The sequence below is a fragment of the Lynx canadensis genome, chromosome A1 (genome assembly GCF_007474595.2).
Source record: "Lynx canadensis isolate LIC74 chromosome A1, mLynCan4.pri.v2, whole genome shotgun sequence".
Classification (NCBI taxonomy): Eukaryota; Metazoa; Chordata; class Mammalia; order Carnivora; family Felidae; genus Lynx; species Lynx canadensis.
Genome location: NC_044303.2, coordinates 228,991,468 through 229,017,824, shown reverse-complemented (window position 1 = coordinate 229,017,824; position 26,357 = coordinate 228,991,468). Strand labels below are relative to the sequence as shown.

Sequence of the window (26,357 nt, the reverse complement as noted above, 5' to 3'; positions counted from 1 at the left end):
ATATTACAAGAAAGAATGAAAGAAAGAAAGAAAACTGAAGCCCAAAGAGCTTAAGTGATGTGCCCAGGATCCCACAGCCGGTGGGTAGCCAAGTCCAGAATTCAAACCCACATGTTCCGTTACCACCCTACACATGTGCTCAGGTCTTGAAACCAAGATGGACAAAAAGTCTTCAGCTCTTGATTAAAATACACTAGAAGACAATGAGGAGGCATACATAAGAGAAATAATTCAGGAAAAGAAAAAGGACTAAAAGATGAACACAGCAAATCCATACCTACATTTTCGTAAGTGGGAAACGATTTATCAAATTAGCTGTTTCCTTTTATTTCTTCTGATGTAACTAATAACCAGTGTGGAAAAATATCAAAGAACATTCAGGAAAATGGAGAATTGAGTCACTTGGAGAGCCCACTGTAGAAAAGTGCATGTGATCCCTAACAAAATACCATGTAACACACAATATTCTCTGAAGCTGAGACAAGTTCCCTTGGCCTCAAGAGATCGGCTCATTCTTAGACACTGAACAGAAGCAATAAAATGTTGATTCCAAATTATTCATCAATTCATGAATTTACCAGGGTTCCACAGCAACAAAAACAGAACATAGCACTTTCAAGTGATGGAAGCAGAAAGGTCATACACAAGGCCAAGAAATCAGCTTGGCTCCCAGGAGCTGGCAGATTCCTATGAACAAAACTTCTCCACCTGCCTGCCTCTAATAACTCCCTGGAGCTGCCTGATACTGCTCTAAACACTTTCAGTCCGATTCTCTGTGAGTCTTGCCTCTTGCTAATCATTTGTGAGAAGAAACTGCATTATTGAAAAGCATTATAAAAAATTAGGTAAGTGCAGCATTAAGACCTTATTCAGCCTCAACACAGAACATAATAGAAGCTTATTTCATAAAAAGCAAAGTCTAAATATTCATTAGCTAGCGGTGTAAAAGTATTTTTTAAAAGCCTTCGTGGATGCGAAGTATTGGGGGAAAATCACACAAATACTTTTTTTTCACTTGGAGCTTGCTGCCGTATCTGTGGTTGCCAAATCTGAAGCTACTGCAGTGCTTTTAAAAACAAAAACAAAAACAAAAACCAACTCCTGGACCTCTGTCCCCAGAGATTCTAATCTGGTAGGATTGGGGTATGACCCAATCACCTGTATTTTAAAGAACTGTCATTGATGACTATTTTTGCAAAGCTAGGGTTCAGAACCCTTGCTCTGTATTCTCCTTAATGGATGAATAATTTGATTGCGAAATCTGAAATCTTTAGAAGCATGTTTAGTGACACATCCAATTATACGTAAGCAACATTTTGCTATATAATCCCCCCCTTTTTCACATCTTGACACTTCACCAAACCTAAACCCTTGTGCAAGCCAGAGTTCTGTAAATCCTGAGATATTATTAAAAGCTAAGGCATATTGATACAGAAAGACAAGTACAAAAATTTAATGATGATGTAAAATAAACACCTACTTAATTTAAATTATGATTTTATAAGTTTTCAACCAAAATCATTTCTAAAAAAATAGGTAAATAAAATAATAAATTTAACTAACAATGTCAAAAAGAGGTTTCACACGTGGCTACTCTAATAAGCATTCTGCCCAGGGTGCCTGGGTGGCTCTGTCAGTTAAGTGTCCAACTTTGGCTTAGGTCATGGTCTCACAGTTCATGAGTTCAAGCCCCACGTCAGGCTCTGTGCTGACAGCTCAGAGCCTGAAGCCTGCTTCTCTCTCTGCCCCTCCCCCACTCATGCTCTATTTGTCTCTCTCTCCCTCTCTCTCTCTCTCTCTCTCAAAAATAAACATTAAAAAAATTAATAAGCATTCTGCCCTACATTATAGTATTTATTTAGTAAAATATCTAAGTATACAAGGCATTTAATTATAATCTAATTATAATCAATACACTCTATAATGTACCGGTGATAAGAAAATAATATAGCTTTTCATGAATTGAAGAGACATTGTCTGAAATATTATTTCCAAGAACAAACTTAAAACGAATATTATGGCTATTGAATCTCACCAAAATTCCTTATATACAATTTTAATAAATTGTTTTCTCCAAACTAATGTTTCTAAGATGGGTGCTCCCAAACTTTACAGGCATGAGTACCTTTTAAAAATGTCATGAATTCCCAAAGTGATAACAGTAAATCTCACTTATTCACAGTTTGGCGGGATTACTGATTCAGCTAGGCCTTGCGATTACTCCACAACCCACAGTGGACATCACGGGTCTAAGGAGATGCAAAGAGCCCAGAGGAAATCAATCAGAACACCGAGGGCACCTGGAAGGGACAATCAGGGTTTCGATGTCCCGAAGGATACAAGATCTGCCAGAAACAGTAGCAACGAAATGCAACCACACCGCAGGTCTGCAGAAAAATCAGCATGCGCTGTACCAGAACATGAAAAGATCCATTTTCCTCTTTGGGTCCACAAAAGAAAGACTCCATGCTGATTCAAAGGGGCACGTGCACCCCAGTGTTTATGGCAGCACTTTCAACAACAGCCAAATGATGGAAAGAGGCTAAAAGTCCATCAACTGATGAATGGATAAAGAAGATATGGTTTATATATATATACAATGGAGTACTACCTGGCAGTCAAAAAGAATGAAACCTTACCATTCATAACAACGTAGACGGAGCTAGAATGTATTATGCCAAGTGAAATAAGTCAGTCGGAGAGAGACAGATACCATATGTTTTCACTCATATGTGGATCTTGAGAAAGTTAACAGAAGACCATGGGGGAAGAGATAGGGGAGAAAAATAGTTACAAACAGAGAGGGAGGGAGGCAAACCATAAGACGCTCTGAAATAAACAGAACAAACTGAGGGTGGATGGGGAGTGGTGGGGGAGAGGGGAAAATGGGTGATGGGCATTGAGGAGGGCACTTGTTGGATGAGCACTGGGTATTGTATGTAAGCAATGAACCATGGGAATCTACCCCAAAAACCAAGAGCACACTTTACACACTGTATGCTAGCTAATTTGACAATAAATTATATTAAAAGAAAAAAAAAAGCTGGACATGAAAAAAAAATTAAATTAAATTAAATTAAATTAAATTAAATTAAATTAAATTAAATTAAAAAAATGAAGACTCCACTATACCTCAAGAATAGGACTCCAATCGAGGACAGAAGAACTCATGAAAACCATTCCATTTCTTGAGACAGTAGCAGGTGAAGCGTTGTCAATGTTATGAGGTTCAAAAATGATCTTACAGTTTGGAGCCATGGGAATCCGATCACCATTGGCAAGGGTTAGAGTTTTGTTATCATCCAAAACAGAATTCAGATTTTCAATCCAGATGGCATCTACTGGACCATCAAGAACTATCCAGATATGCTCCCCTAGAATAGCCCATGAAAGGTGGGGGGGAAAAATACACACACACATATATACATATACACGTAACTAGTGTACTTGAAGAAGTACTATAATTTGGTATAATTTTCATTAATATTTAAATAAAACTTTGATAGAAATGATTATCTTATTTTGTCAATTAGGACTTTTCCAGTTCTATCTATAGCCATTGTTTAAAGCACATAACCAAAGGAAAAAAGTTATTTGTTCGTTGAACAAATAATCATTGAGCACCTTCATTACAGTAAAAATAAGACACTGTCCTGTCTTCACAGAGCTTACATTCTGAGGGGTAGAGATGATAATGAAACCAATAAGCAAATAATATGTACGATAAGAACAATCAGGAAGAAAAGAGGATGGGGCATTGCTTTTGATAAGGTAATCAATAAAATATTTCAGGAGAATGAAGTGATGTAGGGATCTAGAGGCAGAATTTTCCAGGCAGTAAGAATACCAAGTGCAAAGGTCTCAAAGTGAGTACAAATTGAGGCTGTTCTAGAAAGCAAGAGTTGGACAAGAGAAAAGGGAATGTGAGTGCCATCAGAAGGACAGGTAGAACCACGGAACTGATTCTGGCTGGTACATGTCACATTTGAGATGTCACACACATCCCACAACATTGTTGAGCTGGGGATTCAAGGCAGAAGTCAGGGCTGAAGATTAAAATGTAGAAGCCATTGGCTTAGAGATGGCACTTAAAACCATGGACAGGGTATGTTTCTTCTAGGGAGTACAAGTAGACAGAGGCAGGAGGTCTGAGCACAGAGCCACTTCAAAGTTCAGACTTCTGGTACAGTCTCCTTTGCAGACTCCTTCCTCTGACAGACCCCTCATGAGGCAGAAGTAGAAGGACAGCAAGCAGGTTAAGTTTCCCTGATGTCAAGTGACAGAAGAGGTCCAAGAAGGGGAGTGATCAACCGTGCCAGGTTCTGTGCAAGCCGGACTAGCCTGAGAACCGACAATTTGTATCTGACAAGCTGGAGGCCATGAGCCCCTTGGAGGGGCTACGGGGGACAAAACTGATGGGAATCACTTAAGGAGATATTTGGAAGTAAAAAAAAAAAGTGACAAGCATCAGCAGAATGGTCAACGGAATGCCATCGCAAATTTCGGCACCTGGTTTAATAATTCCTCCTAATTTCTTAATCTCTAGTTTCTCTTACTGACACCATGACCAAGTTTGGAACTCTAATCTTTATTTACTGTGCCACAGCTGTAAAATATTATGTGTCAAATAAAATGCTTTTAAAAATCTTAATTATGCTCAGTCGACTGAATTTAAGTAAAATGATGATCTAAACACCCGAGTCATTTAGAAAAGGTATGTTGTCTTCTTTAAAGAGGGAAAAAAACCACTGCTTTGAGCTCCCATTCTTTGAGGTAGCACTGAGCACTGCATATGTGTTTACATAGGATTACTGGAACAAGACAGAGACAAACTTTCATTTATTTCCAGTAAAACAACAATGTCTAATATGAGCACACTTTAGAAATTATACATGTTCATGTCTCTTTTGACAACTGATGTTAGGTTGCTGAGCTCCGTTCCCTAAATGAGTGGCACCACCTTAAACATTTCTCAGTAGACAGTGTTCCAAAGACAAGACTCATGAAGAAATGTCCCCAGTATCTTTTCCTTCTCCTGCATCCTTCCTTCTCCCCGCAAGTGCATTCACTATGCCTTTCTCCCACTTACTCGAGAGTGAGAAAACACGAGGAGAGGAGAGTTGATATCACCTCTTCCATCTGAGCCTGTATCCCAGGAACATTGGGTTCAATTTAGAGACTCCAAAAGTAAGAGAGCATTCAGAGTGAACCACTAGCCCTTAACGAGTTTCTTCACAGGATAACCAAACATCAGTGTACGTCTAAACAGCAATATTTGTTAGTTCAATAGAGACTTTGTTTTTGATATATGCAATTTTCTTCCCAAAGAAGCTCATTTCCCCCTGCGATTTTATGGGGGCATCAGTATTCTCAAAATAGGCTATGCTTAAATAAAAATAACATTTTTAAAAGACTCAGGGAAATGGTTATGGTAGAGTTACTTTATTCAACACTATCAATTTTCCTTAACAGCTTTTTCTTTCTATTTTATTCTAAGATATCACAGGGATACAAAAACATTTATTGAAAAGGAAAATCATTCCCTTTGTAATAACAACAAAAAAAAAAGGTGGGAGAGGGGGATTTTAAATATACTAATCAATAGTTTCAGTATTTCAACATTGACAAATATACTGATTCAGGACTTGCTGGTCTCCTCGTATGGAGAATACAGTTGTTCTACTAATTCTAAATAGGCACCCTAAGATTTTATCTAGAAGTACAGGTCGAAAATAACACTTCATTTTCTACCTTTCTTAGCTCTCAACGTTTTCCTCCAAAGAGTTGAAAATATCCCATCAGTCCAATCATTTGTGGCCACATCAAGTCGACCAAACATCTGTGGGGCTGTAATCGCTTTGGGATTCATCCTCATTTCCCGGTGTGGTTTTCCACAATCTGTACCAAGTAAATCCAAATTTTAAACAACGCAGATGTAGAGCAAGCCATCATTAGGTAACACTGTACTAATTGCAATGTACTGTCAGCAGGTGTTCAAAATAGGAAAAATACAAAATTACACGAAAACATTATGTCTTACTGCATTCCAAGGTATCATAATTAACATCGTTACATCTTATGGACTAACATACTTTTGTTTCTATCTTCTGTAAAAGCAAGCTGCAGGAAACATAATGGGGGTGGGGAAAGGATACCATGTTGGCATGGATGAAGGAATTAATGTAATCTGGAAGTTCTTCCAATTTCACAGCTCAAAAATCTTTTGATTTATGATATATTGGATTAAGCCTGGTCTCTGAAATACCACCCAGAAGATGCTGCATTCTCTGCATTCCCGACTTCAATTTGCTGAGATGTGTTCTTACTCGTTTGGAAAAAAAAAAAAAACAAAAAACAAAAAACTAAGCGAAACTAATGTTTCAGGAATCAAGGACTTTTCTTTTACAGCCAACTTCAAAAAAGGTCTTTGACTCTTTCACACCCTAAAACTACTTCTAAATAAGCTAGATTCTGTACATAAGGGACTGTGGTTAATAAGCAGAAAAGTGAAGAATAAGGTTTAAAGTATAAAATGATAAAAATCGATGCTGAAACATTACATACTGTGCGAAAGGTTGACAAACACAGGCAAACATACATAATAACTATGCACGTTGAAAAAGGTGTTAAAACCCATTTAGAAAGTTAGACCATAGTTCTCTTTTTTTTAAATCACAAAAAGACTCGGGGTAATTATTTGCAGTATTTTACAACGCTGAAGGGAAACTGCATCACAACGCAGCTTCTTCAATAAATGATATCCATAAGACTAGCAAAACTATATCTTTTACCTAAAGGCCAGCAAACTCTTAAAGAGTATGACAGTATTAGGGTGTCTAGGTGGCTCAGTCAGTTAAGTGTCCAACTCTTGGTTTCAGCTCAGGTCATGATCTCGCGGTTTGTGGTTTCGAGCCCTGCGACGGGCTCTGTGCTGCAGACTGATTGGGATTCTCTGTCTCCCTTTCTCTCTGCCCCCTTCCCTGCTCACTCTCTCTCTCTCTTTCTCAAAATAAATAAATAAACATTTTTTAAAAGACTATGATAGTATCATAAGTAAAAATGTATTGATCATATAAGAAAAACTATCAAAAATGATTTCATTATGGGGGCGCCTGGGTGGCTGAGTGGGTTAAACGTCAGACTTCGGCTCAGGTCATGATCTCATGGTTCAAGCCTCACGTGGGGCTCTGTGCTGACAGCTCAGAGCCTGGAGTCTGCTTCGGATTCTGTGTCTCCCTCTATCTCTGCCCCTCCCTGGTTCATGTGTGTGCTCTCTCACTCTCTCTCAAAAATAAACATTAAAAAAATTTTTTTAATTATTTCATTATGGTAGTATGTAGAATTGTATCATTTCAATTTTAAATACCATAACATTTTTGGTACAGAATTATTGAGTCACTATGTTATACGCCTGAAACTAATATAACATTGTATGTCAACTACACTTGCATAATATTTTTTTAATTTATGACCAAAAAAATGAAATACCAAAACATGTTGATAAGACCACTACAAGAAAAAAATGCTTTACTTTCAAAAGGTTGGTTAAACTAATTCCTTTTATTGTTATTTTTTAATTAAATCCATGTTAGTTAATATATAGTATAATAATGATTTCAGGAATAGAATTTAGGGATTCATCACTTACATACAACACCCAGTGCTCATCCCAACAAGTGTCCTCCTTAATGCCCATCACCCATCTAGCCCATCCCCCCACCCAACACCCCGCCAGCAACCCTCAGTTTGTACTCTATATTTAAGAGTCTCTTATGGTGTGTCTCCCTCTCTGTTTTTATCTTATTTTTGCTTCCCTTCCCTTATGTTAATCTGTTTTGTTTCTTATTGCCACATATGAGTGAAATCATATATGTCTTTCTCTGACTGACTTATTTTGCCTGGCATAACACACTCGAGTTCCATTCACATTACCACAAGTAGCAAGATTTCATTCTTTTTCATCACCAAGTAAATATTCTATTGTGTATATATACCACGTCCTCTTTATCCATTTGTCAGTCAATGGACATTTCGGATCTTTCCACACTTTTGCTATTGTCAATAGTGCTGCTATAAACATTGGGGTGAATGTGCCCCTTCAAAACAGCACACCTGCATCCTTTGGATAAAGACCTAGTAGTGCAATTGCTGGGTCATAGGGTAGCTCTGTTCTTAATTTTTTGAGGAACCTCCATACTGTTTTCCATTCCCACCAGCAATGCAAAAGGGTTCCTCTTCTCTACATCCTCGCCAACATCTATTGTTGCCTGAGTTGTTCATTTTAGCCATTCTGACTGGTGTGAGGGTGTATCTTGTTGTGGTTTTGATTTGCATTTCCCTGATGAGTGATGTTGAGCATCTTTTCATGTGTCTGTTTGCCATCTGGATCTCTTCTTTGGAAAAGTGTCTATTCATGTCTTTTGTCCATTTTTCACTGGATTACTTACTTTTTACGTGTTGAGTTTGATAAGTTCTTTATAACCCTTTATCTGATATGTCATTTGCAAATATCTTCTCCCATTCCATCGGTTGCCTTTTAGTTTTGCTGACTTAAACCGAATCCTCTTAATTCTCTTCCTAGGCATTTCTTGACTGTCCTGATCACTCCACCTTCATGGATTCTGCCCCTAGAGTAGGTACACTTTCTTGCTGCTGCCTCTTTATGGACTCCAGACCATCCCTCCTGTCCCGTGGCCCATTCTCCACATGGCCACAGGATGGTCTTCTACACACAGCATTGATCATACCACTCCCCAGCCCAATGGCTTCCCATCACCTGCAAAATAAAATCTAAGTACTTAGCATAACTTACAAAGCTCTATTGCACTAATTTGAATGCCCCCTAAAAGGAAAGCCTCAAACAAGGATACGGGTATGGGGAGTTTGAAGTCAGGGGAAAGAGAGAATGAAACAGAAAGTGAGAGAAATCCAAGAATGGGCTCATTTGGGAGGTGGCCACAGATATAGTGTCCCTCTAATGGACATGAGGAGGTAGGACACTTGCCTTCAACCCAACTTCTGCCACTGTTTGAGGGTATGGCTGCCTCAGGGGCATTAATGCCCACTCTCTTCCAGGCTGAACCAGCTCCCTAGATTCTAGGAAAGTCATAATGCTGAAAAACTGGGAGACACCCCTGGCATTTGTGGGAGAAACTGACCAACAGCTGCACCTGTACCAGGACAGGGTCAAAGGGGTGTGGTGGTGGGCACCAGGAGCACATACTATATATACCTTCTCACCTTCCCCACTCCCACCCCCACACACAGACTACCTTTTATCCACACCAGTGCACTTTCTGGGCATGCCATGCTCTCTGGAGTCTCTCCTATCTACACAGGCTCTTTGTTCTGCTAAGAATGCCTTGTATCCATCTGCTACTCAACCCTCAATCTTCAGCTGAAGTGGCACCTGCTCTGTAAGCCTTCCTAGAATTCCTTAGAAAGGTTTCTGATCTCCTTTGCCTGCTCACAGCATAACTGTCCAAATCTTCTCATAGCGATTCCATGTTGACTAATAACTGTCTGGGTTATCCCGCTCCTTGAAGGCATGGCCTTTGGTTCTCACGCCTGCTTCCCCACTTCTGCTACAGAACCTAGCAGAACCTCACGTACAGAACATTAAAGATATTTGATAAATAAATACATGATGAATAAGGAAACAGATATACATGGGTCTAGTATAAGTTCAATGCAATTACCTTCTCAATCTTTGGGATAATTAGTGTTTTCGGCATTAGACAATGATTTGCTTAAGATAACGAATGTTTGCCCTACGTATGAAAACCAAGAACAGGTTAATCGACAGCAAGTAGTCTAATGATTAATTCATCTTTGCAAAGAACTTCTCCAAAACCAGCGATGCCATATGGATTACATAATTTAGACATATTATACATAATGTATCACTATTGTTTAATATTTAGTACTCATTTTGTTCAACTCACTTTACCAGGTGCATTTGTAGTTTATTGTTAACAGAAGGCAGCTACACAACAACAACAAAAGTATTATTAAGCATAATTTGAGAGAACACATCATTTTAAAGCTATATAAAAATCCCCAGACAGAGTCTCAACTGCACATGAAAACCGCACGGTAAGTCTTGCAGGTGTGTGCTCTCAGTTTTGGCAAAGGTAAGTGAGAGCTGAGAGCACAATTCTGTCTCAGTGTGAACACTCCGTGCTGGAGTCTTAACGTACAGAACTCACTTTGCCCCCTAGCTGAGGACACCAAGACTAAACCCAACACGTGCAGGTCCCTAGAGCAAACACAGAGCAGTCTCCACCACCACAACTCAGCATCAGTGCACTGGAGTTTCATGAGCGGACTGGAAACCCAGCCAGGCACCTTTTCCCCGTGGGACCATGTGTGATGCAATCCAACGGCTGAAGTTCTGTGAAATTTTGGGACTCAAATCTGCCATGGCTCAGAGCTGCCTACACAGTACTTTTAGTATGGGAAACATCAATGTCCAATCAGAAAATACAGGGATAGTCACAAACGTGGCAATGCCCATAATCTTTGGATGACCTTGGGCTAGGTAGGGAATTAGATATAAGGCTAAGGGAGACCTGGGAATTAAAGGCATCTCTTGAACTTCACCAGAAAAATATCTGATTCTTGGTGGGAAATTAGTTTACGATTAGGATGATTTGGGGAGTTGAAATTGAAATTATTTTTTTTAATTTACTGAGAGGTAGCACATTGTATTAACTCATTGGGAAGTACCATGTTATAATGGGAAACGTCCGGGTTTTTCATTAGTGGGCCCTGACCTTACTGTCTTCACAACCTGTAGCATTTCTGAACTTGAAGCTTGACATTTTTGTACAAAATGGGGATGGTCAGAGCCACATCTCAAGATCATGGTGAAAATTAAATGACATAACATAAGTAAAACACATAACACAGTACATAAAGTCACTGTTTAAAATTTGTTTTCATGCAGCATTATTCATAGAAGCTAAGACACGGAAATGATGTAAATGCCCATTCATAAGAGAAAGAATTCAGGAAATGTGACATATATATATATATATAATTCAACCACACGCAAGAAGGACATCCTGCCATTTGCAATGACATGACGACACGGATGAACCTCGAGAATGTCATGCTAAATGAAGTCAGTCACACAGGGAAAGATAAACCCTGTATGGTACCATTTATGTATGGAATCTAAAAAAAAAATGATCTCTCTCTGTCCCAAAAATAAATAAACGTTGAAAAAAAATTAAAAAAAAAAAAAAAAAAGGGGCGCCTGGGTGGCGCAGTCGGCTAAGCGTCCGACTTCAGCCAGGTCACGATCTCGTGGTCCGTGAGTTCGAGCCCCGCGTCGGGCTCTGGGCTGACGGCTCAGAGCCTGGAGCCTGTTTCCGATTCTGTGTCTCCCTCTCTCTGCCCCTCCCCCGTTCATGCTCTCTCTCTCTGTCCCAAAAATAAATAAACGTTGAAAAAAAAAAAAATTAAAAAAAAAAAAATAAAAAAAAATGAAACCCTGGAAAACAGATTGTAGAATGGTGGTTACCAGGGGTTAAGGTGTAGGGAAATGGAGAGCTATCGGACAAAGAGTACAAACTTCCAGTTAAAAGATTCACAAGGGTGAGGATCTGACATACATTATAGCATAACGTACATATAGCATCATGATCATAGCTAATTACACTGTATCATATGATTGAACAAGTTGCTAGATGAGTAGATCTTAAATGTTCTCACCACAAAAAAGAAATGGAAAGTAACTGTGTGACGAGATGGGGGTCAAAGCTAATGGTGGTAATCATTCTGCAACATACAATTGCTTCAAATCCATACACTGTACACATGAAACTTATCCAATACTATGTGTCAGTTATATCTCAATAAAGCTGCAAAGAAGTTTTCCCCTCCAGTTCATTATTATAATACACTATCTCTAAAATGTGCCCATAATCAGTAGAGCATGTCCCTCTTGGAGCATCCAAATGTGTCACAGTGATTTAAACGTGTTGCCCGGAGCAACACAGCTTGACCACCCCCTTACCTATCATGGCTTTCATCAAGGTGTGGATACAAGTGGTCTTCCCCGCTCCACTGGGCCCCAGGGTCATCATTCCGTGTCGCACTCTCTGTGTCTCAAACAGCTGGATAACTTTCAGTTTCCAAGGAGGATGGTTAATTAAACCAGCTTCTTCAACCTGAAAACATAAACAAAGCCCCACATTGGGCCACATCGACAGCAATCTGGACCTTCCACTGCGCTCAAACTAAGCACAGACATTGACGAGGGGGATAGAGGAAAGATAGTTACTATTTAACGGGCATGGAGTTTCAGTTCGGGGAGGTGAAAAAAGTGCTGAACATGGGTGGTGACGAGGTTTTGCACAATAATGTGAAATGTACTTAATGCCACTTAACAGTATACTTAAAAATGATTAAAATGCTAAATTTTAAATTATATATTTTACCACAATGAACAATATATTGCTGGGGTGCCTGGCAGGCCCAGTCAGTGGAGCATGTGACTTTTTATCTCAGGGTTATAAGTTTGAGCCCTACGTGTGGCGTGGAGTTTACTTAAAATAAAAAATTTATATATATATGGCATAAAAAAAAAATATATATATATATATATATATATATATATATATATATGCAAAGACCATAGGTTGAATATTCAAAATGTTATCCCAAGGCAATAAGAAACCTCTGCATTTGCCTTTGGGAATTAAATACATTTATATTAATACATCCTTGAATATATGTCTTAGGAGCAACTTAAGAATAAAGACTCATGTATCAAAATGTATTTTAAATGTTTAATTTAAAAGGTGATATTTAATAACTGGAAAACTTGGTAGCACACCAAGTTGACTGAAATTCCATCTAAAACTCAAACTGTCTATAAATCTACTGAGTTTTTATCTGTCAAACACACACATGAAAGTTATTCTGCCAAACACTAGTCTAAGTTCAATATTCATAATAACACTACAAGATTAGTACTGTCACTATCTTTCTTTTACAGAGAAGGAAACTGAGGCACAGAGAAGCCAAGCAATTTACCCAAGATTATTACTTGTAAAGTTACAGAGTGGGAATCCGAACCCAAGAAACTAAGCTCCATGGTCCATGCTCTTAACCATCATGCTACGCTTAACCCCACTATAAATGATGTTTTTATTTTTATTTAAATAACTGTTGGATAATCATCACATGTCATTTCATGCTATGTATATGCTCTTCAGATTTTTCATATGCTACAAACTATGCTAACGTTAGTCACCTTATAAATTACTTTATACTAAGCTTTTCAGACAATTAATTCAGCCATAGGATGATGATTCATTTGCAAAATGAATTATCACTCTTACCTGATCAGATTGATTTTTGTAGCTTGATTTTTAAAAGGAAAATATCCATTAAGTACTACCGTATTTGATTTTTGTTAACAAATATCTTAAACAAATTGAAATGTACTTTATAAATGTGAGCCAATCACTATTTCTATAAAACTTTTCTTCCCCCAAACTCTTCTTTGCAGGAAGGTAAACTGTGGCACAAGGTTTACATGACTCGTCTTCATTCCTAGGAAAACTAGAAAAACGTACAGCTGCACCAAGTCTCATAGGAAATCCAGACACCTAATGCCTCACATAACATGGCAGATCCCCAGAGCCTGAGCAAGAAATCACAGGTGATCCTAGGCCTGGGGGAAAAGAATGACAGTTGAGGAGCCACGTGAGATCACTGTGAGTGACACTTCAGGGCGGGAGTCCAGAGATCAAAGCCATGTGGAAGCACCAGGGCCACAGACAAAGCCAAGTCGAGGAAGGCTCGCCAGCCAGCTGAGCCCCACTCGCCCTGCTCGCTCATCATACTTCATTTCAGAATCTGGTGTGGAATGGTTTCCATCCATCGTGGGCCCACTAACATGTGGCCAACTAGATGTGCTTGTGGGACAGCAGGAGACTGTCTGGCTGGAGAAGCTCCGTCAATGGCGTGTAACAGCCTCCCCTAAAACAGTAGCCATCATCTTGGGTGTTGTTCTTGAAACACACGGATCTGCAATACATCAGCTCCACCTGACACCCATGAAATTCAGATGAAAGAGACACGGGCAGAGCTGGATGTCCTTAGAGATACATTACCTGCCTACTAATCGCCATTTCCAGTTCGGGGTAACCTGCTTTGTCCAGAAGAATATTTGGGAAGAGATCTTCAATCAAACTCAAAAATAAGGGTTCATCTTCATCAATCTAAGAGAGAAAAGAAAGAGAAACTGGACCAACTATTTTGGCACAATCATAACAATGCACAGATAAACTGAAAATGCTGAACATACCAAATTATTTTATGATAATAAGTAAAATATCACCTTCATTGAAGTTGAAGAATATTTTCCTCATGTTTCCCATAAATTAAAAATTATTTTAGAAAAGAAAGGGAGAGGAAAAGGGAGGAAGAAGAGAAGAAAATGAAGGAAGGAGATGAAAGAAAAGAAAATAGTGCCCATATGACAACCTCTCCATAAAATAATAATCAGTTCGGGGAATTACCACATAACCTACAATTTCTAATTGAAATTTTAAAAATAATAATTGAAATAAGAGATAGTAACAAATTCATGAATTGGAATTTGCTCCACCCTTTTATTTTGAAATAAAATATACCATCTGTCACCCTGTACATAGATTCACTGACACTGAACAATTGATTTTCAGTCTCACCTATGAAATGAGAGAGTGTGAAATTACACACTTGTTAAATTTACATATAACTTCCTGCTGGGTTCTACAGACTTTAAAGAAGGTGAGATTTAACTCTAAAACCCAAAAGTATTTCAAGGTATTTGGAAACTTAACATGTGGATTTTTAAAAATCCATTTGAATTCTATCGAAATAGGCATATGTTAGACTAGATATGAGTTACCACAAAAGCAACGTCTGAAAAAGTCTAAAGTTAGGCTCTCCAGCACTTTGGCTGATTATTAAGCATTTTAAATGAGTATTTTAAATAAATATTTCTAAATCTCATTTGTGCTTAGTTAGCTGAACTGATATCTAAGTTGGTGGAACATTTCCATCTGTGAATCTTACTAGTTTAGAAAGATTCATGTCTCGCAGAACACGCATGACGATTGTTGATTCCGTATCTGTGGGGTTGGCTCTTTTTGCGGCTCCCAGCGTTCGCAGAACTGACAGAATGTTCCGCAGACCAAAATCATAATGTACCTGAAGAATGTGAGGTACAGTGGGCTTATTTTCAATATTAACTTGTGCATGAAAACGATACAAACTTGACAAAATACCTCTTCACAATAACGAATAAATGCTAATTTTCCTTTAGAAAAAAAGTGTAGTTAGTGAAGCAATAAATTCTTATCAGTATGTATTTTTAGAGCAAACTGAGAATATCCAAAAGAGTTCTCTCATGGACAATCACTAATTTAAGCCCTTAGATCAGAGCTAATAAATATATCTTGACAGGGAGAATTTCCTCTTAGAGTATACACGTCTCCCTGAGCCTCTTCTTAATCAGTCATCCATAGGAAAATGTCCTCATATCTCTAAAGCTAAAACTCTGAACCAGGAATGTGTGTATATATACATACACACACACACTGATAGGCAAAAAGACAGGTTTTAAGAAGGAAGAAAAGTAGTCCTATTCTAGGATTACCTAGAGCCGGGAAAAATAAGGACAAACCAGAAAGCCAAGCCCCAGCTTTGTTATTCCCTTGATATATACCTGTAAAAGCTCAAATCATAACAAATTTTATCACCTATAAAGTGAATAATTAAAAACTGATTATCTAACCACTATGGAAAACAGTATGCCAGTTGCTCAAAAAATTGAAAATAGAACCACCATAGGATCCAGAAACCCCTCTTTTGAGTATATATCCAAATAATTGAAAGCAGGATCTCAAAGAGGCAGTTGCACACCCATAATGACAGCAACAGTATTCACAACAGCCAAGAGACAGAAGCAACCCAAATGCCCACCTTCAGATGAACAGGAAAATGAAAATGCGGCATCCTTTCTTCAGTCATAAAAAGGAAGCAAATCCTGCCATATCCTACACCACGGGTAAACCGAGAGGACATTATGCTAAGCAAAATAAGCCAGTCAAAAAAGACAAATGCTTACAATCCCATTTACATGAGGTATCTAAAGTAGGAAGATGCATGGAAACAAGTAGGCTGTTGGTCATCAGGGGCTGAGAGAGCAGCAAGAGAAGAATTTCTATTTAATGGGTACAGAGTTTTGCAAGATGAAAACGTTATGCCGATCAGTTTCATAGCATTGTAAGTATCCTGAATACTACTGAACTGTACATTTACGAACGGTGAAGATGGCAAATTTAATGTTATATATGCTTTACCACATAGAAAAAAAAAAAACAATTAGGGGCTAAGGTAACTGGGAGCAGTACGCCTCACTTCAGACAAATCATTTGGAGGATGGAGCACATAAAAATATTTGGACTGAGTTCCTGCCTTCAAGGAGTTTAAATTCTAATAGAGGTAAAAAGGTAAAAATATGAGGAAACTCGCTAAAAAGTAACCATGACTTGAAAGTGCTGATGTGTGGAATTAAGGAAAATTTCTCAGAGCTGGACTCAGTTAAATCTGTGGGCATGAAGTGAGATTCATAGAATGTTCACCCAGAGATCAGCACGGGGCCAACTGTTACGGGCACGTTGGCTCATTTCATGACAACGACCTGTGAGCAGGGCTGTTGGCATGAAGAAAAGTAGAAACGAAACAGTAGAGAAGAAGGAGACAGGAGCCAGTGATGTGGGAGTTTTCTACATGCAAGAAACAGCATGGAAAAATATTTCTTTGACAGAAGAAAAAAGGAGAATGGGTGAGTAAAGGCTTCAATAAGCAGAAGAAACAAAGAGCATTTTCAGTGGGAAAGTAATTTAACTGAGCTTGGGCGTATAAAAAAATAATCTAGAGTCAAAGAAGTTTGGAATGGAGACTAGAGTAGAGAGGAACCAAAGTATTATATATGTTAAGAGATTTTATTTGTGTTACAGTTTTATGTTTATTGCAGTGTATTATTATTTAGTGCATTCTTTCAGTAATTTTTATATGTCCCAGAAATTTGTGGGATGATCCCCACCTCCTGGTGTCTGTGTCCTTGCATAATCTTTTCCCTTTGAGTGTGGTAGGAGCTAGGCTTGTTTTAACCAATATAATATAGCAACAATGACTGGCCATATGTGATTTCTGTGTATGTGTTCATGTGGTCACATTACATAAGATGTGTGATGGTTAATTTTATGTGTCAGTTTGGGTCACAAGATGCCCAGAGAGCTGATTAACGTTATTTGTGGGTGTGTCTCCAAAGAAGTTTCTGGAAGAGATTAGCATTTGAACTGGTAGACTGAGTAAAGAAGATGGCCCTCCCCCATGTAAGAGTGCACCATTCAAGTGCTGAGGACCCCAGTAGAACAAAAAGGTGGAGAAAGGATGGATTTGCTCGCTCTGCCCTACTGCTAGGCTGGGATATCAACCACTGCTGTCCTCAATGCTCCTAGTTGTCTGGCCTTCAGACTTGGACTAGAATCTATACCATCAACCCTTCAAACTACACCATCAGCTGGTCTCCAGCTTACAGACAACAGATCATGGAACTTCTCTACCTCCATAACTGTGAGCCAATACCTTATAATAAATTTCCTTACAGGTATATACACATATATCCTATTGGTTCTGTTTCTCTAGAGAATCCTAATACAAGACCATAGCACTCATCTTGCCAGAACCTTTTTCCCTTGCTGACTTTGAGAAGGCAAGTGGCCGTGTTGGGGGATCCCATGTGGCAAAGAATGGCATTCAGCCTGCAGGAACTGAGGTGGCCTTCTCCAGCTGACAGCCAGCAAGAAACAGAATCCCTCAGTCTTTCAACCTCAAGTAACAGAATTCTGCCAACAACGTGAGTGAGCTTAGAAGCAAATCCTTCTCCAAACAGGGAGCCAAGACCTTGTTACCCTCTAAGTAGAGGATCCAGCCAAGATGTACCAGGACTCCTGACCTACAGAAACCATGAAACAATAAATTGTGTATTGTTTTAAACCAGTAAGTTGGTGGAGCCGTTGTCACACAGCAACAGATAACACAAAACTAACACAAAAGTAATACATGATTAATCTCATGCCTCTTAACTGCAAAGCTGCATGATGTCAGAACCTGCTACGCTAAACAGTACAGACAACTTAGCAAAGAAGTTACCATAGATAAAATAGACAATTGGCAAAGCTTGGCCCAATATGTGGAAGATATTGGATGTAAGAGGAGTAAATGATTGAGAGGTTCCTGAAAACCATGAGGACGCACAACACATATTATGATTAATGTACAGGTGGGATAAAGAGCAAGTATTAATATTTATAATTCTTTGGCTCTTAAATCAGTTCAGATAGTACTCATCTCATTTTTATGCTGTAAATATTAATTTACTTAAATGTACTTCAGGAAACTATGCATATAAAATTGATTTCATAACGATACAACTTTGTACTTTGTATCCATAAGGTAATCTGTCAACAACCCCAGTGTACAATTTTTCGAAATGAGCAAATCTCACTGAATAGAAAAACTAAGTATGCATAAGTCCAGAGAGACTTTCAGAACATCACACCTGCTTAGAAAGCTGCTCCTCACACAGCTTGTAGAGAGTATAAAACTTCCTGGCCAAAACGACGTTGTCAATGAAGCCGCAACTAGCCAACTTCACCCTGATGATAATCTGTCGGTCAGGCACCATCATGGCCACGGAGCGGAAGTTAATCTTCAAGTTTTCAGGAAGCTCCTGCCGTCCAGCATAGCCAGGATTCTGTACAGAAAATAAGACCCACAGATGAATGACACAGTCATGGGGCAACACACACACATTAGCACGGCACTAAAAGATTCATTATGTCCACACAGCAAATCTGGACTGACAACCGAAGAACTCATTTACATATCTCACTCTCCTTTTAACTGGAGAGACTACATCACAAGTTATTAACATGAGCTTTGTTTAACACCAAAGGCCTTCACACAGCAGTTAAAATTACTGTCGCAATTTCCATTCATGAAAAATAAGTGACCTAAGACGAGGGAAATGCATGAAAGCTGTGAGATGAAGGCTGAAATTCAGCAGCTCTTCTTGTGGTTCCTTACCATGGTCAGGAAAAGTCCAAATTCAGGGTTCATAGTCACATTATCTCCATCGGTAAAAATAAAAGACTTCTTGCGCTCCTTTTTACATGTCAGAATAATGGAAATTTGCTGGGCTGCCACTGACAGAACTGGTAAATCGATACGGTTAAATTCATCAAAACAACCCCAGGATCCAGACTGTGCTAATCCTTCGAAGGGAAATTAAATAGAAAATCCAATTAGTATATAATTTCGGAAAGCCAAGGAAAAGAGCATTTTGCAGCTGCCAAGACAAGCCAGAGATAAGTCTGCTCAAAAATAAACTTGAACAAATAGATTATGCATAAAGTGCCCCTGAAATAACTCACAATATGGCGCTCTATCTGTAAACAGCCAACCTGCAGGGATAAAGGAACATTACAATGGCAAGTGATGTTGACATTTGATCCACACAAGAGTGGTTAAGATTTGGATTTTCCAAAAAGTTGTACAAAGTTGAAAAATGACACTGAAATACAGCCAGTTGTTGAAAAATAAATCTTTTTTTTAACGTTTATTTATTATTGAGAGAGAGACACAAAGCATGAGCAGGGGAGGGGCAGAGCGAGGGGGAGACACAGCATCTGAAGCGGGTTCCAGGCTCTGAGCTGTCAGCACAGAGCCCAATGCGGGGCTCGAACTCACAGACCGTGAGATCATGACCTGAGCCGAAGTTGGATGCTTTACCGACTGAGCCACGCAGATGCCCCCCAAAATAAATCTTAACCAGATATTCTACCTTAGCTTTAAATTTCTCATCAAATAAAAAATATAACCCTCACCTTTAAAAATCCGTCCAAGTCCTCGGAAATCCATCTGGTCGGAACAATTGAAAACCACGACATACTTCCCGAGACATCGACCCATATCTTTCGTAGTTTCTGTTTTTCCTGTTCCTGCGGGTCCAGTGGGAGCTCCTCCCATGCTCATTCCCAGAGCTTGAGCCAACGTGATATAACACCTGGAGGAATAGAGACATCACTAGAACCATGCCCCCCGGCACCTAGATGACATTTCTGGGACATCACAGTAAAATGAACTGCGCACAAGACTTAAAAATGGAAAATTTAAGCCACTGTCCCTACATAGCATTTCCAAAACTGCACCCTAATATACACTTTCCTTATGGATATTTGTTAAGGAAAAAGGAGGGGCTGGCCTATGGTTAACTCAGTTTGAAAACTCTTAAAAAGTTTCAACAGGCTTTCTCATGACAACGTACAGCGTGAGATTCTCCAACTGTGAAAAAATAGTACACAGCATTTCCAAAACTTACTTGGCAACGTTTTTCACAGAAATCTACCAACATCTAGAGAATAGTGTTCTATGAAACAGATTGGGAACCATTAGATCAATTCCCTTCTGGGAATCTAAGAGTCAATAATTTGATGTACTTGGGTACAAATGATCACATGAGACAAATCACACATTGCTATATAATCATATCTTCAATCTATTTCTGGGAGTGCCTACTGTACCTTGCACATACCTTCTATTATCTCTTATCACATGATATTAACAAATAAAAGACTCTGATGAGGAAATACAAGAGTGCCTGGGAAGGAAAAAACTACCCTGATAACTCACTGATGAATCACTCAATTCTCCAGCATCACCCAGTGCTGTCAAAGTGATGAATCTACAAAGTGATGAAGTTGAGGGCTTTCCTACAGCGAACTCTATAAAGAATTCACCTGGACTTGAAAAAAACTTCAAAGGAAATCAAGTGATAGTCCAATGTGAAAGGTGGGAATAAACAGCAAGCACACCAACCAGAGGTCCTCCAGAGTCTGTATTTCATTGGAAGTGGGTTCCTAAAAAGGCAAGTAAATGACTTAGCCGTGAATGTATATGGAGCCTGGAAATGGAGAGGACAATACAGGAGGACGCCCAAGCTCACTTTGATTTTGCCTTTTAATTCAAAGTTTTATTTCCCGCCTTGCACTTTTGTCATCCCTTGCGGAGCAGTGTCTAAAAATAGTTAACACGTTGTGCTCCACCTACATTATCTCGCTTAAGCCCAGAGAATCCTGCAGGGAAGCTACTGTCGTTTTTCCCACCTTACAGATCAGGAGAAAGGCTCACAGAGATGGAATTACTTCTCTCGAGATCGTGGTAGCAGAGCCGAGATCCGAGCCTACCTGTCTGGCGGCAAGCCCTCAGCTGCCCGGCTCGAGAACACGTCCACCCCGCCAGGGTAAGAAATAAATCTCCGAGAGCTCTGACCCCCAGCTACTCTGTCTTGCAAACCCTCTTTATAACTGGGACCGTTTGGGTTTATATTTGAACTGAAGCAGTAGTAAGTTGTTAGGTTGCCTAAAAGAAGTCATCCTATTCGTGCGGAAAATGAGCAGGCAAGCCAGGCGCTTTATCCCTTACTTCCTCTGGGGGGTGGGGCTTCTGTCCATCTGCTAGGCTGGCACCCGGGCTCTTCGAGGACCTGCCTTTCAGAGACAAGCGTGCATCTGCCAGAAAATCTTCATGTCCTTGTTTACTTGACCATCCCGAGTATTCTACATGCATGTGTACCTCTCTCCCTCCCTTTCCTGCTTTCCTTTCCAGTGTCTTTGCTGATTTCAAAAGTGTCATCATTCAGGAACACAATTTGGACTCTGATGTGATCTAGGGGCCTGCTCCGCAGTTTTCTCTCTCTCCGCTAGGCTGCCGTAAAATCTCTGTTCTCAGGAGCTGGGTCTAGTTCACATTTGTACTTCCAAATATTTGCCTAAACCCTGGCACCTAGGACTCTATGAACATTTACTAAACAAATGGCTTGTGCCCGTCCAGCCATACGCTCCTATCTGGTTCCTCCTATCCCAACAGCTACTGGAGTTAAAGATGCAGAATGTGGGGTGTCTGGCTGGCTCAGGAGGCAGAGCATGAGACTCTTAATCTCAGTCATGAGTTCAAGCCCCAAGTTGGGCATGTAGCCTACTTAAGAAATAATAAAATAAAAATAAAATATGATTCCTTTCTATCACACCAAGAGTTTGAGAGAGAGAGAGAGAGAGAGAGAGAGAGAGAGAGATGCAGAATGTGACCACCATGCTAAACCAGCAATGACCAACCTCATGACCTGGGTCTCATTATGGTATGCAATTTAAGCAAATCTGTCACCAACATTCATAGCACCCTACATGCATTTCATCACATATAAGCCAGTAGTGCCTTTGGTTCCTATTCTTAAACAGTATTGATTGCAAAATGCTGGGAAATTTCCCAATGCAATTATGGTACACGCATCAAGAACATATTTTTCTTTGTTTCTTTTCTTGGGGGGTTTAGTTATAGACTCTGATTATAGGACGTACTTAAGGAGAAACAGAAGGAAACATTGAGAGGCACCTGGGTGGCTCAGTCAGTTAAGCATCTGACTCTTGATTTCAGCTCAGATCATGATCTCATGGTCATGAGCTCGAGCCTTGCATAGGGCTCTGCACTGGGCATGGAGCCTACTTAAGATTCTCTCTTTTCTCCCCCCTCTGCCCACCCCACTGGTACTCTCTCACTCTCATGTTCTCTCTCTCTTTCTCTCTCTCCCAAAAAAAAAAAAAAAAAAAAGGAAACATTGATAAAGAATGTGTTATTGATGATTGGGAATAACCATAGTCATAGCAACAATAATAATGAGTAACATTTACTGAGTGCCAGGCCCTCATTACCTACATCTGTCACCTCTAGTCCACACAGTGATTCCAAAAGGAGGGAATCAGAGAGTTTAGGTGTCTGGGCCAAGACGATGCAGCTATTAAGGGCAGAGTCCAGTGCTCAACACACAAGTATGATTCACAGAAGCTGTGAGAATACTTCAGAGAAAGGCACATGTTTTTCTGTTTAGACCCGTGTACATTTCTTATCAAGCAGATGAGAAACTTCTATAAGCCTTTGATTCCTGCTGCCCTCTGCCTGAGTGACAGTGTAGTAGAATGATTCCTGTCTTCTCTGCTTGTGCCCAGAGTGGAAGGAGGGAACGGCCATGAAAAAACACCACGAGCTTTCAGAGAAAGGCACTATATGTTTTTAGTGAATTAGAATAACTATTTTATCATCTGGAACAATGGCAACTCCATCCATGTGATGTTGAGCTTCCCAGAGACTACAGCCACCAACGTTGTTGACTTTCCACGGGGCAGTCAGCAAAAGACTGATGAGATATCAATGCCTCTGCCCTTTGATTTTTTTAAGGATTAACTTTAGTGAGGAATTCTTCGGGAAAAGGGCAGGAATGCTTACAGTGGAATCTCAGTGACCGGCAAAAAAAAAAAAAAAAAAAAAAAAAAAAGTAACTCACTTCTCCCATAATCAAGAGAGTTAAAGAAAAATAAGCAAATGAACATTGAGGGGGACACAGGCTGAAACAAACCCTGGAATCACTTCCACTTCTATACTTAACAGACACCTGCTGTGTTTCTAAAGTTCTCAAGTTCTCTGGGGTGCGTGGGTGGCTTAGTCGGTTAAACATCCAACTTTGGCTCATGTCATGATCTCACCATTTGTGAGTTCGAGCCCCATGTCAGGCTCTGTGCTAACAGCTCAGAGCCTGGAGCCTGCTTTGGATTGTGTGTGTGTGTGTGTGTGTGTGTGTGTGTGTGTGTGTGTGTGTCTCTGTCCCTCCCCTGCTCACATGGGTCCTCTCTCTCTCTCTCTCTCTCAAAAATAAACATTTAAAAAAAATTTAAAGTTCTCAAGTTTTTTTGATACAGAAAGATGTACAAGACAATGAATATAGTGAAAGAATTAAGATGCAGAGAAGTTTGTAGACTATATACCAATACCTATATGTAAAAATTAAATGTAAATTAAATGTAAAAATTTACCAATACCTATATGTAAAAATTAAAAAGAATTTTGACATACTAGCATTTGAAATTTCTAGAAGAGGAAATAAACTGTTAAGTGTTAAAAAAAAAAAAAAGAAAAAAATTTACTCTCACACTTTCAACTTTATGTCCTTTTGTACTATTTAAATTTTTCATCACAAAGATGTGCCTCTGAAAATAAACATTTCGTTCATTCATTCTGGAAATGCTTATTTAGCACCTATAATGTGACAGCACTCTTGCAGGGGCAGTAAACAAGTCACAGGAAGTCCATGCCAGCTCTTTAGCTGACATGTTAAAGGAAGGTAACAAGTTATTCCAAAATAGGAAACAGAAACAATAAAGTTGGTCAGGAGGGCTAGGGGGAGTGTGGGGGTCTCTGCTTCTTGTGGTGGGTCTGAAGTGCCCTCTGAGGTGACATTTGAACAGAGCCCTGAAGGTGAGGGAGCAAGCCATGCCAGTACTGAAGGGAAAAAGAGTTCCAGCTCAAGGGGACAGTAAGGGCAAGGGCCCCGAAGCAAGAGTGTGCTGTTCGAGAACAGCTAAGGAGCAAGTGGCCGGAGCTGAATGAGGAAGAAGAAACAGAAAAATAGCTGGGGCCACATCATGCCATGCCACATAAGGTCACTTTATTTTGGGTGAGATAGAAAGACAGTGCAGGGAGGGGCGCCTGGGTGGCTCAGTCGGTTAAGCGTCCGACTTCGGCTCAGGTCACGATCTCGCGGTCCGTGAGTTCAAGCCCCGCGTCGGGCTCTGGGCTGATGGCTCAGAGCCTGGAGCCTGCTTCCGATTCTGTGTCTCCCTCTCTCTCTGCCCCTCCCCCGTTCGTGCTCTGTCTCTCTCTGTCTCAAAAATAAATAAACGTTAAAAAAAAATTTTTTTTAATTAAAAAAAAAAAAGAAAGTGCAGGGACTGAGGCAAATAGATGACAGAATAGGACTTCCAGTGTCTGAATTGAGAATAGACCACAGCGGGGGGCAGGGGGGCAGGGCAATGGCAGGAGCAGGGAGACCAGTCAAAATACTGTTGCAAGAATCCACGCTAGAGATTATGGTGGTTTGGAGCAGCATGGTAACAGCAATGGGTGAAAAGTGGTCACATCCCAGGTGAATTCTGGGAATGGTGCTGAGCAAACTTGATGACAGAGGGGGAGATAATAAAGCAAGAGAAAAAGGAAGGTATCAGAGATGCTCCAGGCATTTTGGCTTGAGCGACCCAAGGACGGAACCGCCATTTGCTAAGATGAGGAAGACTAAGGAGGGTGCGTCTGTGGGGGACGATCAAAGCTGTTAACTGTGAATTCCGGGCAAGCATCCGAGTGGACACGTTGGGCAGGTACGTGGATAGATGTGTCTGGAGCTCAGGCGAGAAGCCCGGGCCGGGTGCAGACTGGGGAGTCCACAACTGGATGACACTCGCAGCCACAGGAGATCACCTGAGCAGCGAGCGTAGACGGACAAGACTCCCGGCACATTCTGGGCTTAAACTGGGAAGGTAAAGGGGAAGCAGAACAAGGGTACGAAGGGCCAACTGGAACAGTACAGAGCCAGGACAGTGTGGTGTCTTGGAAGCCATGTGACGACAGTGGGTCACAAAGGACAGAGTGCTCAGCTGTGCACACCGGCGCTCCCTCACGGGTCAGGAAAGACAAGAACAAGAAATGACTAGCACACGGAGCAACAGAAAACGTCTGCATGGTAGCTTCCAGAGAAGGCAGAGAGTATGAGGGGCAGCTACACCCCAAAGAGATCCACATTCGAATCCCCGGAACCTGTGAACAGGTTGCCTCGAGTGACTAACGGGACCTTGCAGCTATGATGTCAAAGGTCTTGCGATGATCCGGGATCACCTGTCGGGACCAATCTAATCTCACGAGTCCTTCAGAGGAGAGAAGGGAGGCAGAAGACCGGGTCAGATGTGGGACTGAAGACAGAGGAGAGTCGATGCCTGAAAGGGTCTCAACCCGCCGCTGCCGTCTGTGAAGATGAACCAAGAAAAAGTACAGCCTCCCAAAGCGGGGAACGGCCTTCAGCTGACAGTCAGCAAGAAAACCCGGCCTCGCGTCCTCCACGGCCAAGATACGAATTCTGCCAACAGCCTGCAAGCACGGGAAGGGGGTTCGCCCTTACAGGCTCCAGGAGGGAGTCAGCCACGCTGACGAGTGTCAGACCTCTGACACACAGACTGTAAAATCATTAATTTGGGTTGTTTAACCTTCTAAGTCTGTGGTGACCTGTCACGGGATCAGTAAGAAACTAACGCAGAGAGGGGCGCCTGGGTGGCGCAGTCGGTTAAGCCTCCGACTTCAGCCAGGTCACGATCTCGCGGTCCGTGAGTTCGAGCCCCGCGTCGGGCTCT

The 26,357-nt window shown here is 40.5% G+C and overlaps 1 protein-coding gene across 1 annotated transcript in view; it reads right to left on the bottom strand.

Moving 5' to 3' along the window:
* The window catches only part of DNAH5 (dynein axonemal heavy chain 5), a 232,406-nt gene that overhangs the window by 113,103 nt on the left and 92,946 nt on the right, over positions 1 to 26,357 (bottom strand). Inside the window, 8 exon segments of the mRNA XM_032594188.1 lie at positions 3,133 to 3,374; positions 5,752 to 5,898; positions 12,023 to 12,176; positions 14,130 to 14,237; positions 15,079 to 15,213; positions 18,635 to 18,829; positions 19,162 to 19,349; positions 19,962 to 20,140. Of these exon segments, the coding sequence (XP_032450079.1) occupies positions 3,133 to 3,374; positions 5,752 to 5,898; positions 12,023 to 12,176; positions 14,130 to 14,237; positions 15,079 to 15,213; positions 18,635 to 18,829; positions 19,162 to 19,349; positions 19,962 to 20,140 (1,348 nt within the window).